Here is a 22,632-nt window from a genome sequence, read left to right on the forward strand (position 1 = left end):
GCCTACCAACATAAGGGCCTACAGCTCGAACAGACCCTAATATTACTCATAAATATTGTTGTGCTTGAGTATTGGAACTCGTTATATATTATATATATATGTATATAACCTTTGAGGTTTGGGTATTTTATAGTCGACCTGACTCGACTGCAATATTCTTGCTAGCTTACTTTTGGGAGGCGGGCTCGGTGGGGTGTGTTTTTCAAAATGTGGTAATCAGCAAATTGCATAATTTTCTGGCTATATCTGTAAAGTGGATAGCTACGTCTATGCCAGAGGCTCAAGCGCTTAATTACTGTTATTAAAATTATTTGGCCAATGTGATTAGCAAAATGTGGAAGTCGACAAAGTCGTCATCATCATTTGCAACTGCTTACTTGACCATTTTCAGTTTCACATTTTGCGTTTCACGACTCGTGCTGGGATTGTTCAGTGTTCGGTGAGCAATGAAATTCGCCTGATCGGATTTAGCCAATTCGGATGCACAAACTTCATTAGCACAATGTAAACAGCCAACTGAAACTAAAGTGGATGTTGGAGTTGAAGTTGAAGTTGATGTTGAAGTTGAATGAACGCAAACGATGCAAAACAATTAAGTGGTAATGACATTTGAGGAGCCTAATGACTCCATTTGCCAGTCGCCGCAGTCAACTTGACTGTTGTCTGACCGCCGATGTTGGGCGTCTGGGCGAGAGTGAGAGGCTCTGCCACAAGTGGTGTGGCACTGGCCATTGAACGTGCTTCAAATATATAATTCTCAATACATACATACATACATACACATGTACATGATGTAGTTCCTAAGTGAGTTACTTCCTAGACAGATAAATTGGTTGGCCAGCTGCTGGGAAAGTGTGTCAGCTAGTCGGTATAATCTACGGGCGCCATTTAGGTGACCCCATTGAATGGCGACGCTGACGGTGCGGGTGTAGCCCACCTTTAAATTCTAAGCACGCACCACACACATGCACACACACACACACACGTGTATGAATGTGTGCGTTTATCTAGTACACAAAACAAAAAAAAAGAATTAAATAAACATTTTTAAGCTCAGTATTTGAAAATGGAGGTTTAATATTTGTGGAGGTTAAACATTTAATATTAAATTAAAATTTTCTAAGTATTAGCATTAAGTGGGTTTGATGTGTAGCTAAAAACGATCCACTTAGTTTATTTTTCTGCAAACTTTAATTTAATTATGATGTTATTTATTCATTGATGGTATATAAATATGTGTGTTGGATTCATGGGAATCATCAATTAATATCAGAATATTATTATTATTTGTATGAGTTGAATTTAAATGACCATATTGAAAATCTCAACGATGACACCTCACTTTGCGCAATACTTTTTCTTTCGGTGTAGCTTCGCCAGTTAGATTTGCATGTTGCGGCTCTGTTTAGTCAGAAGCAGGCCCAAAAATGGTCAGCCTGAGCTGATGTTGCTTGTCGTTGTGAATATTTGACTTTCTCAACACTTTGAGCTGCCCAAAAATAAAAAAAGAGTCGTCAGCCTTTTGCCATATATGTGTATAAGATGTGTATACATAAATAAACACACATATTTATATATATATATATTTTTTTTTTTTGAGTCAGTTTTACGGGGCGCGGCCATCAAGTTCTCGCCCAACCCATTTCTGAATTGCGTTTTACATTTCGACTCTCCACAGATGCACTCGCCTAATTGTGACTTCATTTTAGTATAAACATAACAACCAGTATCAGCTTAAAGCACTCAACTGCCTTGGCTTGTCATGCAAATCAGCTCTGACCATAACCAGCCAACCAGTTAAATGATCACATTTCGCTTGCACAAAAATGCATAAGTTACGCCTCGCTTTAACTGCCGCCAAATGACAAATGACAAATGACAAATGGCAGTTGGCCATTTTTGGATGCACTGAAAATACATTGCCCGAACTTAATTTTGAGAAGCATATTTCTTCTGTCACTAATCGAGTCTTTGGTGTCCTGGGTTACTTTAGGCGCTGGTCGAAAGCATTTGACGAACCCTACTTTACTGAAACTCTTTACATTTCACTTGTGCGTCCTTTTCTTGAATATGGATCTAGTATATGGTCTATCAAATACAAGGTTCAACAGAATTAAATTTGATCTTTGATTTGATATTTGATTTACCGCGTCTTAGTTGGATGCGTAATATTGGCTTACCCACTCTCCGCAGTAGACTATTAATAAGAAATGTTCCTGTAATCTTCTTACACCAACTAATATTTTCCGAGTTAGTTAGTTAGTTAGTACGCTTTAAGCTTGTAATACAAAGTATACTTTATATAAGCCCATTTCAGATCTTATGCTATATGTTATGATTATCTAAACATCCCTTAATAAGCCCATAAGTGCCACTTTTTCTGTTCCATTCAAACTTTAGTCTTATGTCATTTGACTAATTGTTCGCGATCTGGGTCGCATTTTGTATGGTCTGTATTTGGTGTCGTTGTACAACGTCGAGATATTATATACGAATATTATGTGGGGTATATAAAATTGAGAGGCTTACGTTGCGTATACATAACCACTAACTTTATAAATTATATATAATATATGTATATATATGTACTTATGTATGTCTGTGTATGTTCGTCTATTCATGTGAGAGTCGCTTTAATTGTTCAAGTCGAGCAGTGCATTGAGCATTGAGCGCTCTTTTAATTGCACAAGTTGATGGGCTCTTTATTAGACCTGCACTTGATCTAAAACGATAAGCACTGGCAATGATCAGCATAAGCACCCCAAGTGCGCCACGCACTAGTTCAGAATTGCCCAAAACGAACTCAAATACACTTAATTATTTAAATTGGAGTTTGGGGGGGGGGAGCAGAATTATACATAATGGCCTAGACGCCAGTCCCACTCCCAATTTTAAGTCAGCCGAGTGTGTCCAAGTGGCAATCAGAGCAAAGATCTTATTTCTTTTCTTTTCTTTTTCTGTATTTTGTCCTTGCAGTTGAAAAACCCAGCCCGAAGCTTGAGCGTATCCAAAAATCCTGTTCCGGTCGTTGGCAGGAGCGAATCTGTGAGTATTTATAAATATACATATATAAGTATACCCAAATATTATTAAGTACACATGTCAAAGTTCGTTGGCAAGGCGAACGAGGGGGGTGTGGCATATCCGCAAGTTGCAAGGCCGAACACGCAAAACAATGGCCAGCCCCACAATCAAAACCATCACAATAACAATCAGAGTAGGAAAAGACGTATGTATGTATGCATGTATGTGTATGTGTGTGTATGTGTATGTGTATGTATGTGTATGTGTATGTGTGTACTTGTAGGTTCAGTTGCGAAATGAGTCGACGCCTATGTAAGCCAACCTTTGCCATTGTTGGCAACAGCAAAAGCAACCGGCTGCAATTGCACAAATGTGCTCAAATGCAGATTCTCACAATTTTTGGAATCGAACCAAACATCTGAGCAACTGTAAAATTGCATATATGTACATACATATATACCTATATATATTTATAGGGAAATCGGCAAGCATTCTGCCATTATTCTAATTGCTAACGCTTAACTGTTGGCCAATAAGAATGCATTTCAACGAGACAATAAACAATCACTTTGAAAAGACTGAACTGAAAGAAAAACAACGTAATGCTACACAGTAAAAATTAGAGGAATCTAATTCGATAAAATCGACGAAAATTCTGCAATGAAAATCCAATGACTCCTTGGGGACCGTAATGACTCCTTGCCAGCCGAGCCGAAGCGAGAGTCGTTGCCGAAAGCCAGCAATCGATGGTATCGATGGTCAACAATCACCAGAATAATAATGGCAATGGCAAAGGAAATTAAACAGAAGCCAAAGGAAAAACTCGACTAGAAGATCCAATGAGAAATCAGATCTAAAACGAGCAACTCTAATGGAGACTGATTATAACAAGGCTTTGAGTCTGTGTTAATATTTTGTAAGATGTATTCATTATTTCACTGTATTTCAGAACTAACACTAAGAAGAATTGGTAATAAATTCCTTGCATTGGAACCCTATTTAGACTCCTCAATTGCAAAACGCTTTTCAGGCCCAATTTCACTTTTGCATTTGTTCAAGCAACGTGAAAAGTGTAGAAAGTGTTGCTTGGCAAACCAATTGTTTGTGTCATTTGTTGTTTGGCTCAAGAGTTTCGTTTTCCAATATTACAAAATACTGCGAACACAAAGCGCAATGATGACTATTTAGCCTCAAATGCTGGCCAGCAACTGGCAACTGGCAACTGACAACTGACAACTGGCAAGACACTCAAACAGACACTCATACAAAAGCAAAGTGGTGTCATTGCCAACTAATTTGTTTACACCTAAAAACACTAAAAATCATTGGAAGGGGTATAAAAGAAAGGAAACATTTTGAGCTACAGAAAAAATGTTGTTGTTCAGGATGACAAACTTGAACTTCCTTAAATCAGTGAAGCCTTTTTCAACGCATTCTAAATTGTATTTTTAAGTATAATTTTTTGAGAAAACTTCCAAGTCGCTCACTTTAGACTTTATAGCTTTTTTGATATCGATGCGATGATAAAGATGATAAAGACTTCGATCCCTGCTCCAGCAACCCGTTGCCAGCCCTGGCCAACGCCTCTGTTGAAATCTCTGTGTCATCTTCGCCGGCTCAAGTGAAATCTGGCGACATAAGTTTCGCTTTATTCTCAGGCAGCCAAGACTTTCGATTTGCATGCAGTAAAATCAAGTTGGTTGTTAGCTAAGTGAAATGTTAAAACACCCTCACCCGCACCCTCACCCGCACCTGCACAGCTACACTCGGCCCGCAATTGTAGAAATCTGCCTGGGAAATGCGAAAAGCCAGTTGTACGCAAAAAAAAAAAAAGAAAATGAGTTAATTGTTATTGTACATCTTGGTTGCAAAAACAAAAAGAAAAAAAAAAGAGATGCAAAGCGAAAACAAAGTAAACAAAACAAAAGCAACACAAACAAAAGAAAAACCCAAAAAAAAAAACAGCAAATACTGTTAAAACAATTACTTGGCATTGATGTGGGACTCGTTGGCTTTGGGCAGTTGCTAATTGACAATATAATCTACAGTGCATGTGTCATGTATATGATATACGTTGCTTTACTGGTGTCATGAAATCAGTACAATACACCTTAAACAACTGCTTGCAAACTATCCGAAACTGTTAATAGTAATATAATTGAGACGGTGAAAACCATTGGCAGATGAGTCTTGTTCCGAGAACACTTCACTGGAGCCTTCTTCTTCCTTTTTCTTTCTTGTATTTTCATTTGCCGATTGTTGATGATGATGATGATGATGATGATGATGATGATGATGTGTTCATGCAATGGGAGCGTTTTATTTCTTAAAGAAAAATGTCTGCAAGTTTTGAAATGTTGTATTTTCCTCAAGCAAACAGTCCAACTTGATGACTGACTGTCTGAAGACCCAGTAAGCCGCGTACTAAAATCAGGAATAAATATATACATATAGCTCGACATATATATAATGTAAGATACCCACCGCCTTCTGATACTCCGTTTTGATTAGCTCGCACTGGTCCAGAATGATGCTGAGAGGATAATCGAGCTTCAGATTGTGTCGAATGCGATAAATTTCGTAGAGCACTTGGCCATTGAGCAGCGGACAATCGATTAGATAGAGCTCGGATAGGTGTGAACACTTCTTGATCATGTCCACCAGTTGAGAGTCGCTGAGATCGGGGCAGCCACTCAATACCAGATAATTGGCCACATACGGCATATTCATATTACAGATCTTGCGCTCATGGAAGCGACAATTGTTCAGCACAAGTCCTTGCAGTCTTCCGCAGCGTTGCAGATCCAGTTCACGCATCCAGTCTGATCCCTTGAAGCGGCTGCAGTTCAGCCGCACAATCTCAATGTCATTCGGCCTGATCTGCAGCATATGGCCCAAACACTCGATGGTCAGCTCCTCCGAATTTTGACCGCCTTTGGTTAGTTCCAGATAATGCAATTCCGGCAGGGATAAAACCTTTTCGTGTATATCCAAAAACATGCTCATGGGAATCGATAGATCCTGCAGTTTGCTCAGGTTGATGATGCCGTGCAGACTGAACGTTGGCTCGGGACACTTGATAAATAGGTGATCCAGCTGCTTGCAACGCTCAAGGATACCGGTCAGTGCCGATTGTGACACATTGCCACAGAGCATCAACTGTTCCAACTGTGGGAACTGCTGGATAAAATGCACTTGGACGTCACAGTGCACCTTAAGGCGTCGCAAATTGCACAGGATCTTGGGCAAGGCATGCAACGGCCACTGGGGCATCAGGGCGCCGCCCAGAACAGCGGCAACACGTACTTGTTGAGCATCGCCATCGTCATTCTGGCGTTGCGACTCCGACGACGACAGCAGCAGCTTACAGTGATGTACATTGATGAGCGCCCTGACACCGGCACGCTCCAGCACATTGAGATTCTCCTGGAGGCGATCCGCTATGAAATAGGCGCTGCGATAATTATCCATCATGTGATTGACAAAGAAGCTCAACGGTTCGCCACTCAACTCCCGCTCCAGCTGGCGAAAATCCAGGCGCTTATGGCTGCGGCGCCAAACGCTATCGCAGAGCGGACGCATTGCCTCATTGGTGCGATAGATGGCAACCTGTTCGGCAATCGAAAGCCTTACGATGTGCTGTCGCGATAGCCGAGTGCTCCTCTCCGTTGATTCCTTACCACCACCAACGGGCACTTCCATGTCGCCTCCTTCTCTGTTGCATGAAGAGCCCTCTCGCTTGGGCTCAATACAATTATTTTCCATTGAAAGAATTTACCTTCATGCGGGCAGTAGAAATGCCAATAAAACCAATAAATAAATATGTACGAGTATGCTTTATAATTTGTTGTAGAATTGTTAGTTGGACGTGTTCAGCTGAGTCTGCTGTTGCTACAATGTATTGTATTTGCTGCCTTTCTTCTGACTGAAGTCTTGTCGCAGCCTGCTTCAATCCCAGGCAATTTCAAACGTTCTAAAACTAAAAACTATTTTGTTATTTTTTGTTTTGCTTATTTTAAATATACATGTCTTTTTGACAAAGGAAGGAATTCATCTTTTTGTATATAAAATATTTTATATTTTTCATATTTTTATAGAATTGTTTGGAGCTCCTACCAACTTGAAAGCAAAATTGATTATTCTTCGAACTGTCAAGAAGTTTTCTGACAATATATTTTTGTATTTTATTACGGTCTCGATCATCATCGACAGCATGTCCGTTCACCCGTCAGATCAACTAATTGCACTTTATCTGTAGGTCTACTTAAGACCTGCACCTGCACCTTATCTTACCTTCTTTGTGTGTCGAATACTGGGCTTGGAATGCTGTACCGATGCCAGCATGCACTCTCAGTTAAGTATTTCAGCAGGCCGCTGCTAATCATCTACTCCTCCGTGCGTTGCACGCCCCCCAAGCCTGCAACACATGTGCCACAAATCTGTCTGCCAGTGACATCGCGTGCCGCGCTGCTGACATTAGAAAGTGAGCGTGAACTTTCCCATTATTTGTTGCTGCCCGATATGACATTGCCTGCCACACACACACACACACACACACACACATGTATATGCATTTGTGTGTGTGCCTGTGTGTGTTTCTAGACTTGCATTTGCGTGCCACGCCCATCGCTGCGGTGTCTTTTCTTTGGCATTTGCATAATAAGTATTCCGCCCTGTATTTAATTGTTGCCATTTGGCCTGCCGCTTTTTCAATTTGCATTGTTGTTTCTTGAAGGTTGCACTTGTTTTTTTCTTCGCCTTTTCCTTAATTGCACTTACAGTCTCAGACACTCACACACACACACACACACACACACACACGCCTTGATCTGCACTTGTGCTACTTTTTGAACATTGTTGTATGTTTTTTACTTTCGCATTTGAAAGTGCATCTGTTTGAGTTCTTTCGCTTTTGCTTTTTGTATTTTTTTTTTTTTTCTTTTTGCAATTTTTGCAATGCGATTTTGTAATGGCTTCGACTGGACGGTGACCCGTGCTTAGCCTTGAGTTCATTTAAAGCGTCAACATGTCATTAGGCCCAATAATAAGCCTCGCCGCATAAACTAGTCTTGGCAATTAGCCAGCTTTGCATAAGGGCACTCACACAACCACAAAAGGCAATTATTTCGCACGAAGTGCAGTACGACTTGTTTTTAGTTACGTTTTTCTTAATCTTATTTATATTTACTTGGCAAACAGCACATAAATATTTATGAGCTGCTTTATTATAAATAGCCTTGCAAGCACACATATAATTGTAATTGTATTACGAGTTATTGAAACCCATTTTTAGCTCAAATATATCTTGTTTTATTTATTTTTTTATGGCAGTCTCTTTTTGGAATGAAGTAGTTTTGACTATTATATGGATTTCTCTCGATTTTCGTACGAACTCAAATATATGTTTTGCTAATTTAATTTATTTTATTGATTTATACAACAAATTTGTACCACAATCGATGAAATAAAAAAGTTCTTGAATATGGTAAATAGTATCTTGATTGTGTCCCTACTTATTAAAAGATACTCTTTGATGGATTGATTACATTTGAATTTGTATTATATTATATATATAATATATATATACATATATAGAGCATTCTTACATATATATATTTTTTAAGAAACTTAACATTTTTTGCTTGGCAGATTCGTTGCCATGATTCATAGCTTCAATATTGAAATTAACCGGAAAGAGTCGTAATCTAGAAATTTTGGGACTACTTTATAATAAGAATGTTTTTAAATATATATATATATATGGCGCATTCCTTACAATGTGGCGAAAATAATAACTATGATGATGATGATCATGATTAACAAAGAAACACATGCAAATTTACATAAGGCCTTGCTTCTGCTGCTGCTGCTGGGACTTCTTCTTCTTCTGGGTTCCGTCGCTGCTCATGCGCGTTCCGGTTTTGCACTTCTCGCTAGCTGCTTTAGCACCTATCCGTTGACCGCCCCCCCTCCCATCGTCTGTGATTCAGCTCAGCTGCTCTTTGCGCATTTCTTGTCTCCACTCGTTTGGTGTCATTCGTTACGGTGCGCGCTCCTCTGTTTGTTTTGCTTTGTTATGGTTTGTTTTGTTATGCTTTGTTTGTTCGCCGTTCGTTTGTTTTGCATGTGCTTTGCATATATCTACACACATACATACACACACACATACACACACACACACACACATACATGCGTACTTCAAAATTTAAGCAACAATTGTTTTTTTTTTTTTTGTTTTTTTATTGTTCATTCTTTACGGCTGTGTTTCAATTTGTTGATGTTGATGACAGCAGCCTGACCTTTAACGCCTCGTGGTATGCATAAAGTGTCGCTGGTAATGTTCCATGTTTAATGTGGCGCGCGCCTCCCTCACAAAGGGTACATACCAGGGTACCATCATCCCCTGACACACATGACCTGGACACAGACACGGACACGGACACTGACCCGAGCCCTGTGTGACGTCAAAGGCACCCCAACTCTGTCCCCATTTGCAATGAGGTCAATGTGGGTCAAACTGACAAATCGATACAAGCACACACACACACACACACACACACATACATACTTATTAAATAATGTGTATATATTTGTGTGTGTATCGCATTCTGTTCATACAATCTTATCAGCCACCAATTTAGAGCAATTTTGAGTGGGCCTGGTCTGTGTAGACATTAACCCAAATAAATGGGTGTAGTACCAAACACAGTTTTTAGCCCAAGCACACAAACTATCAAATTAGAGCGCTCGAATTGGGCCAGCTCGGCTGTGGGATGCCCAGTACAGGCTACATTATATACACATTTTGATACCCTGTATAATTTGTAATTTGCACACTCGCGAGTGAAAATACCAAACTTTTATGGAGGAGGGTTAAGCTTCAACTAGATTCTGTTTACTGTTTACTGTTTACTGCCAATAAGAGTATAATTTATTATTTAATAAGTGGCTATTGAAGTAACAGTAAAACAGTGTAGTTCAATAGAAACATTTTCTCAAGCCAGCGTTATTCGCTTGGCTGCCCAAGTCATCTTATAATCTCTCGCTTACAGGGTATATATTTGTATATTATATATATGTATGTATGTATGTATGTATGTATCTAATTTGAGGTAGACGCGTGCAACCAAGCAAACATTTGGCCAAAGCTGAAAAGCGTAACGAGAATTAACCAAGAAAGAACCAATTTCTGCGGCACACCAAAGATTGCATATCCTAGTTGATCAAGTATTAGTTTAAATTTCAAAAAATCTTCAATATTGTTGTGTATACTGGAAACTAATAGCTTACAACTGTAAGCCAACTTGTATTAAGGAGTCAAAGAGCAGCTAAGACCTTCAGCTCGTTGAATGTTTGCCAAGTTTACAAATTTACATTGTTAACGTATTTACATTGGATATTTCATAATTTGCTTTAAGATTTGTGATAAGATAAATTAAGGTTGCGGCTGGCGGTGAATGAATCCCAAATGGCTCCAATTCAATCAACTTCGACATAGATAACAACTCGTGCGGCAAATTTTGAATTTTATTACTCGAAAAGTATAATTCTAAAACGGAATGTTGTGCTTATCTAAAAGCCAGAGCTTTTTCTCTGAATTCTACGCGAAAATCTTTTGAAATTTAGAAATAATAATAGTAATTTCAGGCACTTTGTTCGTGATTTGAGAGACGCAGACAGTAGCTAAGCTATAACAGCAGTAATAAAAATTAAAACAATAGAAAAATACATATATATATATACGAGTATTTATATATATGGGAAGATTCTGAAAGTTGCCATCACAAAAATGACATGCTAATTTTTCGTAGTAACGACAACAACAACAACAACAACAATTGAGCGGAATAGACGACTATTTCTGACTTGAATATCGAGAGTTCAATGTGGGCGTACATTTCGTGTGGGTGGCACGCCTCCTTATAAGGTATACGGAGCCATTTGGTTATATGTCATCTGCCGCAGCAGCGGCAACGCTGGCAAGTCGTCAACCCCCAAATTGGCAAACGCTTGTCTCTGTCTCCGACCTGGCTCTGTCTTAGACCTGGCTCTGTCTCTGGCCAGGCTCCGTCTCCGTATTTACTTTGGCTCTTTCCTGCCACAGACTTGATCAAAGGCCGCACTCTCCAAATTAAACTTGTTTTGACTCGAATGTAAATCGCTTCCACGACTGTTCAATGACTTGATGATTTCATCGCAGTCATCGCCATAAAGTATTCCGCTTCTGTCTGGCGGCTTGTTGTTTGTATACCCTGTAACAGGCAGCAGCAGACATAGACATAGACCAAATGCCTAGCTTTAAAAAAATGTCTTTGCTACTATTTTACATTTTATTCAATTTATATATTATATTTATATTATATTTTGCCTATTTATATATTTCCTATTTAAATATATAATAAAATGCTATGAAAGCGAGTTACGTTAAGCGAGGGCGCACTGTGTGTACATGTTGTGGCTGGTTACAGGGTATCTTGCTACGGGGAAACTCTTACTCTTATCTTACTTGTTTTTGTTGCCGGACGTCTGACGTGACCGTGCCGTGAATCATGCGACGGATGGGAAACTTGAATGCGATCGTCGCCGACGATTGGCAGCGTCAACGGAGATGAGCTCATTAACAATTTGGCATTTCCTTCTTTTTTTTCTGTATATGTTGCAGCACTGCATAGTCGGCCCAAGATCACAACACGTGCCGCATTATGACTTTCTACTGGTGGTCGCATTGGTTCTGGATAACCTGTCTGTGTGGTAAGCGGCACACGATACTCAGTTCAGTGCATCATCATTATGATCTATTGCTAATGTAATCCTTTTGTGTTGCAGTGCAACTGTTGCCTCATGTGCACACATATCCCAGTCAGGACGTGAGTCTAGAATCGAGCACACAGCAGCAGCTGGATCGGGCATTGGATAGGACGGAGGCAACGGAACATGGTTCTGGCCGTCGGCAGACAACGAAGCTATATCAGACCACGTCCAGTCAGACATGGACAACGGTCACCCAGCGGAATATCATGGATCTAACCATTAAGACGACGCCGTCGGCGCCAAAAATAACACCCGCATATGCAGACGCAGGTGGACAGCAAAAGGAGGAGGAGCAGCAGCAGCAGGAGCAGGAGCAGGAGGAGGAGCAGGAAGAGGAGTCAAGTGATGCCATCGAAGATGTCGAAGCGCCCTTTTCCGATTCCGTCGATGAGGAGGACAGCAATGGAGACGACGTCGATATGGATGCGGATGCTGATGAGCAAAGTGACGCTGATGGGGCAACGGTAAAGCTAACAATGTCGCACAATCAGTTCGAGTTCAAGCGCTCCGCTGATTTTGCGGCAAGTGTTGCAGCTGAAGGATCGTCGGATCAGCTCAACAACTATACGAATTTTAGTCGTATCACAAGGTAAACAATATAATTTATACATCCACTTATGAAAATAGACTGTTAAAATGGCAGAGATATCGACTCAAAAGTCTAAAGAAAATAATAGAAAAATAAAGTGAAATTTTTGAGTTACGGTTCCGAAATTAATCAGTTCTCAAAAGAATCGTTTTTTGGGCAATATTATTTTGAAACATGTTAATAAAACTTGTCAAATAGAATCGGAGCTTGGATGATGGCTTTAGTTAGCGCCTAATAAATATCATTTCAAATCATATCAGTATTTCACTTCGGAATTATCGAATGTTATTTTTATTATTATTGTCTCTGCTGATGTCACAGAAAAACAAAACACAAAACACAATCAAAAAACACCTGATTTCGTTAACAGAGATAATGGTTTGGAGCAATGCATAATCTTATTGCGTTCATTTACTGCTCGCATTAATACATATCATATAATTTTGCAGTACAAATAATAACAGCAGCGCCTGCAATGCCACCTGTGTGGCAGCTGCTGTAAATGCCCGTGGCTTGGAACTCACAACTACAGCAGCAAAATCTGCAGCAGCAAACACAACAACTGGGTCAACATCATCGACAACAATACCACCACCAACAACAACCAAAATATCCACAACGAATACAACAAAAACAATAACAACAAATACAATAACAACAAAAGCAGCAACAACAGCAACATCAACAATAACAACAACAACAACAACGAGCCCGCCGATCAACAGCACAGCAGGTCAAGCTGTGGCAGCCACACCATCGACGCCCAAAATCAACACCGAATGGCTGTCGGATGAGCTGCAGCGTGTCCCGTTCACGTTGGAGAACGCCAACAAGGAGGATGAGCTGCGACGCGCCGAAAGCGAGCATCGCTCCAGGAAATCGAAAGTGCTGTCCGCCGAATACAAGCACATCAATCGCTATATTAATTTCTCCAGCGACAGCAAGAGTTTGCTCACCCGATCCGCATCCGCAGCGCCCAGCGTTTCGGATGCTGATGAAGGTGGCAACATCTCATCCGAGGCGCTGGCCATTCAAGTGAGTGGCAACGACAACATCTGAAGTTATTCAATATTATATTGTATTATGTATATGTTATAGCGCACATATTTTTTGGATGCCGGCTCCATATCGGCCATATGTTTCACTGTCTTTGGCATTTGCTGTACGGTGGGCACCATTGGCATCGTCCTTTATCGTCGGCGCTATGTGAATAAGCCGCAGGCTCTCAGCGAGCCCGACTCGAGCGTTTACATCGATGATAGCACGATGCGTGTAAGTGTAAGGATTCGTTGGCCAGTTGCCTGCGGGCACAATCCAAATTTTCTGCGCCTTTTACTGACAATATTTTTTGTGTTTTTCTTTTTTTTTGACGGCGTTTTTTAGGATAATTCGGATGAGATGTACAGCCTGGATAACGATTCGTTTCTCAACTCACTGGAGGCGATGACAATACAGAACTATTGGACGGACACGGTCAAACATACAAAGCTTTAATTTCTGACGTCTGTTCTGGGAATCTCTCCCTACTCGCCTATACTTCCCACTTCCCACTTGCCCCTCCCATCCCTCCCATTATTTATTATTTGATTTTTGTGTCCATGTGTCCAGTATTCCATCGGTTTAATCCATTTACCTAGCCCATCTTTCCGTGTCCCAACAAACAACATTGCGAAACCCAGCAAACAGCACACACAACAACAAAAACAAAAACACATCATAATCATTAAGTAGGCGCCTGACTGTGCGCAGCGTAGCATTTAAGTGGGGTCCTCGATGGGGACAATTGTATGTATTTACTAATTGATAGGCATTCGTGCAGCTCAAATGGACTAGTATGCAACCAGACGAGCGATTAGTTTAAGCCAAACTACCAAAATTATGTTTAGTATGTGTACTATATTTTAAGATCGCAATGTTATTTGCTAGTTTTAACTGTTGATACTGTCTGACGATCTGTCTGCTGATCTCCGATCATATCGAGGGTCACTTCTCCGGACATATATACATACATATATACATATATACCTGTATGTATGTAGATTTCCTTATACTCCGTTTAACATTTCAATTCGACACTTTCTTTATACTCGTATAGAGTAAGAACTTAATTTACTTTTATATATTTATGTTTAACTATTTATGTAATTTTATTTAAAATATTTGTTGAGTATTTTTTCAATAACTTTTCGTTTCGTTCTTCGTGATTAATATATTTAATGTTTATATATAGTTTAGACTTGTGTCTGTCCAACAATTAAACGCAATCATTCCTTCCAGTTTAGCATATAGTGCAACTTTATATAAAATTATTGTATTAAAAATAAATGAAACATGCAACTACAACTTCGCACACAATATTAACTATTTACTGCCACCAGAGTTTGTCAATTTGTCCCATTGAAATTGTAACGACATAATTCTAAACTAATATGCCTAACGTTGCATAATCATTACAGATGCTAAATTAAAAAAAAAAAAAAACTTTATCATATAAATGCCATATGGCCTCATCTAACGAACATAGTAGGTAATTTGGGGATTTATCAAATTCATAATAAAATGCACCTATGTATGCAAAAATATATTTAAGCTGAGCGCCCAACTGGTTTCATTTTCTATCGATTAGCGATTGCAGAGCAACATCATAAGAAGTATCGTACAACCATCGATATATTTATATAGGTATGGACTGGTCATCAGTGCTGACATCACTCCAATGGGATTGCTGGTACACAAACGGTCCCACTTAAAATATATATATATTGATAGATACGATTAAATTACCATTGTTAACTCAGAAATTAGCTATCTTAGGTATTGAATGTAAGCCTTGCTGACCCAAACATTATTTTGTGAATACATTGGACTTAAAATCTGGCTGCTAACTAAATGTAGAATAGAACAAAAGTTTGTATCTGACAATTGTTATTCGTCACTTTTTGACCAATTTGCATTCGCATTGAAATAAAGCGCTGAATATCGGAATATCGGAGCGATAATAAATGAAAAATTATGTGATATCGATTGTGGTGCCGATTTCATGCGATATTTAAGTATCGATAGTGCTGCCATCGCTAGATGACCCCGCATTAGGCGTCGTAAATGCTTGCATGTCGTGCGTTGGACGACGCACATTTGTAGTTCGGAATACGTAGAATATTTGTTGTGCACAGATCTGCATTTGAAGTGAATGAAAAACAAACGCAAACCATTTATACCATACGCTGCAAATATTAACAATATCAACTGCAGCGACATATCATAAATGGCTTACTTCGCCGTTTATATACCGCCATCCAAAGCGGGCTTCGAGGGCACATTGGCTCAGTGTGCGGGCTCCATTGCAGCTATAAATGTGACTCTTTTGTCCGAGTCTGCAGCCGCCAGCGGAGCGGGCGACCCAAATGCATCCAATTTCGAGGATCCCGAATATCCACGTAAGTTTTGCTCGTGCTCAGCAGGCGTCAGCCATGTTTAAAAAATAACTGTTTACCTACTAAGATATATATTTATATATATAAATGTATGTGTGTAAGTAAAAACATAGAATGCATGGATACAAATGTGCAAATACACGCACGCAGGCACAAACACACACACACACACACATAGGTATTTATGCACGCATCAAGCTTAACATTTCGTGCAGCAACGCAATCAAAGCGCGCTTTTCATTTCATTTGTTGCGCATCGCTTTTTCTGTTTTTGATACTCACTTGCAGATGGTATTCTGCTTGACGCCAAGTAGGTCGATGCCTTGCAAATTCAAGTGTGAATTAAAATGAAAAAAAAACAGTATTCATTTTAAGAATTACCTCCAAATCAAATTTATATATTTACGCTTTTCGTTTCATTCTTTTAATTCTTGCAACTCTTGCCTCGCAAATTCAAGTCTAAATTGCAAGAAGCAAAGCAAAATAAATGTTAAGAACATTTCACAATATTGTGCACAATTTATTAGGTGATTTCACAGGGACCAGGGGTTCGTTAACTACAATATAATATTCTACAATTTTCGTCAGTCAAAAAATAAATAAAAATAATGTGTCGTTTTTTGTTTGAGTGTGTCTAGCATTTTGCAGTTAATCATGAAAACAGGGCTATCAAAACGAATGTTAGCTAAGCAAAATTGTCGAGCGGAATGTAGAAACAACAAGTAAAATCCAATTTGTTGTCGTATACAATTGATTTTTTGTTGCCGGCTGCCTGCCTGTGCATCATCCACCATCCACCATCATCCATCATCTAACTTCAGCCGCTTGTGCGGCCTTGATGTGCAATGGGCGTGGGATTAAGAGCGTCATCAGTGCACAAATTGCAAATTGTAAACAGATACGGGTAACGTACGATTACAACTGTAAATTCGATCCACGTTTGGGTCTATCAGGCAAAGTACAGCAAAGCGTATTTACTTCATCGCGGCGAGTTCAGCGATCTTTCAAAAAAAAAAAAACAAATAAAAAAAAAACTATAACCAGAACCTTGACCTGTCATTGCACTCATTCGGCGACACCGGCAAAAATCTTTTGTTTTACTCAATTATAAGTACGCAATACATTACATACAACAGTATTTATATGTCAGAGCTTAAACTGTCCAAGCTTGGACAAAATCGATCGTCTTAGATATGTTTATCGGTTGTTATTGTTTGAATTATGAATATTGCTGAATATTAAATACAACGACCAAGCCCAATAAAGTGCTCTTAGTTTATCATCTGCGCTAAATTAGCGCTCTTATCAAATTGCTCTGATAAATGTAATTTAATGAATTTCAGGCTCGACACTTTTGACTAAATATACTTTATACTTTACTATGTACACTGTTCATTTATGTTCAAGTATTTTTTTTAAAATAAGTGCGAGCTGCGCGCTTTTGCTCTGTCTCCCTCTCTCTCTCAATCTATCTCTCTCCCTCTCTCTCTCTCTGTGTGGCAGAGCAGAGAAATAGTAGGCTATGTTTCCATATTTATATCCCAAGCGGAGACCACGCTAGCAAAGGCGGGCTGCTCAATTGGCCACTGCGATCCGTCCGATCTACATAAAAAAAAACAACAACAGCAACAACAACAACATAATAGCGACAACATTATTTTTGTTATTGTTTTCTTTTTCTAAGAGCGTAGTGCCAATAACTGCGTCATACGCACGTTTGCGGGGGCAATATTGATACCGTGAAGAAGGCATCGGCATCGGCATCCATCGCCCCGTCGCCCCTTTCCGTTGCTCTTGTCGCTCTCTCTCTTGCTCTCTCTCTCTTTGGTTCCGCGTCCACACGCGACCTCGTATCTATTCTCTCCCTCTCTCTCTCCCGCTCTCTCTCTCTATCTATCTGTCGTCTTTTAGCACATTGTTTGTTTTGCTTAACACTTTTCTTGCGCTGTCTGGCAATCTATTTGCAATTCGCCCAGATGGCGTGACCACAACGAGTCGAGCGAGCAACAAAACTGCTGCCAGTTTCTATAACTTTTTGTCCGTTTAGTTTGATCTTAAGTTTCGCAAACGTTCACTAACTTCTATCTCTCCCTCTCTCTCTCTCGTTTACAAACTCCATCATTTGCAGCCGACTCGCCGCTCTGGTTGATATTCACGGAAAAGTCCAAGGCATTGGAGGTGCTGCGACATTATAAGGAGGCGCGATTGCGCGAGTTTCCCAATCGAGATCAGGCCGAGAGCTACGTACAGTTTGGCTTCGAAAGCATCGAATCGCTCAAGCGTTACGGCAAGGCCAAACCAGCTAGCAGTAAGTACATACAAGTCTATATATATATATATATATATAAATATACATGTAGACAGATGGCAGACTCATGATCCCAACAATAAGTACACCAATCAAGAGCATAACAATCAAATAAAAGACGAAATAATAACATATTTTCATCGTATTCGCAGAGCCGGTCTCATTACCCCGATCGTTGGGGGGAAGTGGATATAAGTCGCCGGCGTCGGGTAGCACAGACAGCAGTCCATTTTCATCGTCGCCGACAATCGGTGAGACGCCTGGCTCATCAGCATTGACCGCGGCAAACATCATATTGGCGATGTCAAATAGCAGTGGCAACAACACTGATGGCAGCGCTAATATCGCATCCAGTTGCAGCAACAGCAGCAGCAACATTTCACTTAATGCCGAACGTCCGCCGTTTCGGGCACCCAGCAAACAGGAGCTGGTCGAGTTCCGTAAACAGATCGAGGCTGGAAATTTTGAGCGTGTCGGACGCATTGTTTGGGACAATCCACGGTTTCTCATCAGCAGCGGTGACACGCCCACCAGCCTAAAAGAGGGATATCGCTACAATGCCATGCACATTTGCGCCCAATGCAATCAGGCGCGCGTTGCCGAGCTCATATTGAAGACAATCTCAGATCGCAAATTTACCCAGCTGTATGCGGGTAAAAAGAGCCGAGGCGAGATGTGCGCCGCCCTCAATGAGAATCTCCTCGATTATTATCTCAACATGCCAGACAAAGGACGCGGCGAGACGCCACTGCATTTTTCCGTCAAATACGGTCACGTTGCTGTCGTTAAGGTGCTCACCTCCTATCCACAATGCAAGTCGCTTATGAATTCGGACGGCATGCAGCCCAAGGATGTGAGTATTTCCAATTAATTGACGTTGCTCCTAATTCCTATTTCTAATTCTATACCCAACATGTCTAGGTTAAAATGAATATGGGTTGAAAACTAAGCTTTATACTATTATTAGGCTCAATAACTCAATAAATTGTGATGGATTTCAATTCAAAGTAATAAGCGAATGGCAATTCTAGTTCAAGTTGTGAATAACGTATTAGTTATATTTGAAGTAAGAGTTATTATACTGATTTATACGTAAGCAAAAATACTGAATACAGATGATTATATCTAGTTAGTTTGTTGCTGTTATTCGAAAGGGTATCTAACGCTATTTGTTACTGTTTTCCGCCAACAGATAATATGCCAGCGAGCACAACATGCCAGTCCGGAGGTGTTCAAAAAACTGGAGCTGCTGCTCTCGGAGCCATATTATGTGCCCGTTCTGCGGGCAACGGGTAATGAGGTGCCGCCGCAGATTGGACAACCGTTTATGACTATTGAACCGCCGGTAAGTGACAGATGCTGCGTAATTTGAAGACTTGCACTGACTAACCGACACACTGTTAATTGAATTCGACAGATATTAAATCAAAAGTGCGACGAATCGGGTAAACTCAATATGGAACTGAAGATCAGTGCATTGGCTGGACCCATGCCGCGTGAGCAGGCAGTTAGTTTCTGTCGACGCTGGAAGACCCCGCCGCGAATTGGTGGCAATGCTGGGGCGCCATTGACCAGTTCGCCCTACATCTCACCCATACGGACGCCCAACAAGTCGCTGCTCAACAAGAGTGCCATTGGTCGGCGTTTGCTCTTCAGCCCGAATGGCAATCAACAAAATCCCGAGCAAAATGGCGATGAGGCACAGCAGCAGCAGCAGCCACAGCAGCACATAGAACACAACAACAATTGCACATACAAGGATAGCTCAAGTCGGTCACATCGTGCGCTGGAGTTGCCGTCGACACCTTTTCGGCATATTAACCCGGATCTGTTTTTAAATTATCGTAGCAACACGTCATTATCGTTCGTGGATAGCGACTTGGATGAGTCATTGGTGATTGATTGTTACCGCGAGCGACATATCAAGAATTCGGATATTGAAAAGGGTCTTGAGATAATCGGTCGACAATTGGCGCACCAGGAGAATTTGGAGTGGCGCGAATATTGGGATTTTCTCGATGATCTCGTGGACATATCATCTAGCGATGGAATCGCACGCCTCGAGGCTTATCTGTCAGCAAAATCTGAGCAAACGCAGGCTTCGCTGCTGGCTGAAAAATCGGATCAGACGTGGAACTATTCCCAACTGCATCACTATCTCGATCTGGCTACCGACCGAGGCAAGACTGCGAATAATCCAGCAGCGAGTGTTGCCGGCATCGCCATTACCCAGGTAATGACGCCCTATACATGTGTGGAGAAATCGCTGCAGGTGTTCGCGAAACGCATCACCAAGACACTGATTAACAACATTGGCAACATGGTATCCATCAATGATACGCTGCTCTCCGAGCTCAAAAGACTGAAATCTCTCATTGTCAGCTTCAAGGATGATGCACGCTTCATCACTGTCGACTTTGGCAAGGTTCACTCACGCATCGCTCATCTCGTCGCCAGCTACATTGCCCATTCGCAGGAGGTGAGCAACGCTGTGCGAAATCAGCTAATGCAAATGCTGCGTAAACTGTTGCAGCTATACGGCGATAGACGCGAGCATTTGCAATGCGTATGCGGCAGCATGCTGCCAATGCTGGAGCAGGTGCCATTTGTTCGGCTGCCGGACGCACTTAAAACCGAGGAGCTGTGCTCAGCCGCCTGGGAATTGGAGCAGTGTTGCAAGTGTGCCTGGGATGCGAATCTTAGTCGTAAGACGAGCAGACGCAAGCGTACCGAATCTTTGCGCGCTCAAATCCAAGATTCGAGCAAGGCGGCCACAACGTCAACTGCTGCTGCTACTGCTGCTGCTGCTACTGCTGCTGCTGCTACTGCTGCTGCTGCTACTGCTGCTGCTGCTGCTACTGCTGCTACTGCTGCTGCTGTTGCTACTGCTGCTGCTGCTGCTGGAACTATTCATGCTGCCTCCAGTACATCCAATGATCCGGTTCACGAGCTCATTGACACAATGCGTGTCTGTAACATAAGCGACAATGACAACAACAACAACAGCGACGATGACGGAAACGATGATGCATCATACTTTGTGAGTAGACACTAATCAAATACATTCAATACAATCCAAACATTTATTGACTTCATCGCATCACAGTTGGATTGCGTCGACAACTTTAATGAGGACGACAGCAGCGACGATGAGGCGATTTTCATGACACCACCAGAAAGCCGCACACCACGGCTCTCGTGTTGCGACGCGGAACCCCAATATGAACTATTCATATTTGGGTAAGTCTGCCATATTTGTAATCATGGTAAAAGTGGCCACATTTTACTAAATACTAAATTGCAGCAAGGAGCCGACCAAGCGTGATTTGGATGTCCTCAATGCTATTTTCAATGTCGATATCGATAAGGAATCGCTGCCGTTTGTGTATGCCTGGCGTACAGCCATGGAGAGCTTCTCCGCCGAGGAGATGGATCTGTAAGTTTATATTCGTAAGCAGCGCCACTAGTCCGTGTGCAGAACATTCTCAGCCCTGATGAAACTGGCTATATCAGTCGAAAAAAGATATCTTAAGCAAACTCACAAAACAAAACGTGCTATTAAGTTCCCCATGTTTGGTAAAAATGACAACAACAAAATCGTTATCGAACCACTGCCTTTGGAGGAACAATCGGTCAAAAGATGAGTTGTAAATTGTGGGATCGACATACTGGAAAACTGTTTTAAATAGCCTGTTGATTTTGATTTATATCCTTTTGACTGTATAAGCTAGTCATTATTGAAAATGGCCTTAGAATTTCGTCGTTATAACTAATAAGCGACGTCGACTGTAATTGTATGTTGAAACTAATGGCACAATTAATTTTATTTCGCATACAGCTTCCCCTCGCCGACAAGCGTGCATAAATCGCATAAGTCGTCGTTCTTCAGCATCGGCAGCAGGACACCCAATCTGGCAAAAACCAATATTCCTTGCAGCAGCATGGTTTCCGATAGCGGTTCGCTGACACACACATACAAAAAGCTGCTTCCCACCCCGATGCTGAACGAATTGGCACAGCGTCGTCAGCTTGGAACACCATCGGCGCCTCCGAAAATAATGTGGTCGCCTCGACCGACCAGTTGCCAGAACGGACCTGTGCATGAAAGCCCTTCGCCAATGAACACCACGATGCCGCCTGCAGCAGTTCCAGTGGCCAGCGATCATCAGACAGGCACCATCGTGTCGACTGTATTCCATACGCCGTTTAATAAGGCGCGTGGTCTTTTTTCTAAGTACCGCGAGACGCGATATGAGCCCAGTCCCTCAATCTTCTCGCCAGAATATGTGAATGTCCAGCTCAATCTGTCAGTCACCGATGAGAGTGAATAATTAAGAGCAGATGCATGATGTTTAACTGCCTATTATTATGTAAATACTAAATGTATATGTAGAGAAAAACAAAATGCAAGAAAAAAAGCAAAAAACAAAACCAGGAGTATTTTTGAAGCTTATTTTTTATTTTAC

General features: G+C 41.1%; 3 protein-coding genes across 3 annotated transcripts; 2 read left to right on the forward strand and 1 right to left on the reverse strand.

Annotated features, from left to right (window-relative positions):
• Positions 1 to 2,976: 2,976 nt before the first annotated feature.
• On the forward strand, positions 2,977 to 14,540 carry LOC6565323 (myb-like protein P). The gene is made up of 6 exons (XM_043216075.1): positions 2,977 to 3,045; positions 11,687 to 11,775; positions 11,851 to 12,425; positions 13,085 to 13,459; positions 13,523 to 13,696; positions 13,808 to 14,540. Exons 2-6 carry the CDS (start codon positions 11,727 to 11,729, stop codon positions 13,916 to 13,918), a joined length of 1,284 nt encoding a protein of 427 aa, XP_043072010.1. The 5' UTR covers positions 2,977 to 3,045; positions 11,687 to 11,726; the 3' UTR covers positions 13,919 to 14,540.
• On the reverse strand, positions 5,079 to 6,914 carry LOC6565324. The gene is made up of 2 exons (XM_032738392.1): positions 5,509 to 6,914; positions 5,079 to 5,448 (listed from the first exon to the last, which is right to left on the reverse strand). The coding sequence occupies exons 1-2, from the start codon at positions 6,787 to 6,789 to the stop codon at positions 5,344 to 5,346; spliced, it is 1,386 nt and encodes a 461-aa protein (XP_032594283.1). The 5' UTR covers positions 6,790 to 6,914; the 3' UTR covers positions 5,079 to 5,343.
• A 1,006-nt stretch (positions 14,541 to 15,546) lies between the features above and the next one.
• LOC6565322 (ankyrin repeat and LEM domain-containing protein 2 homolog) lies at positions 15,547 to 22,597 on the forward strand. The gene is made up of 8 exons (XM_001991516.2): positions 15,547 to 15,861; positions 17,987 to 18,166; positions 18,319 to 19,019; positions 19,359 to 19,511; positions 19,584 to 21,206; positions 21,273 to 21,406; positions 21,471 to 21,602; positions 22,005 to 22,597. Exons 1-8 carry the CDS (start codon positions 15,690 to 15,692, stop codon positions 22,495 to 22,497), a joined length of 3,588 nt encoding a protein of 1,195 aa, XP_001991552.1. The 5' UTR covers positions 15,547 to 15,689; the 3' UTR covers positions 22,498 to 22,597.
• Positions 22,598 to 22,632: the final 35 nt, after the last annotated feature.

The sequence above is a fragment of the Drosophila grimshawi genome, unplaced genomic scaffold (assembly GCF_018153295.1).
Source record: "Drosophila grimshawi isolate 15287-2541.00 unplaced genomic scaffold, ASM1815329v1 contig_848, whole genome shotgun sequence".
Lineage (NCBI taxonomy): Eukaryota > Metazoa > Arthropoda > Insecta > Diptera > Drosophilidae > Drosophila > Drosophila grimshawi.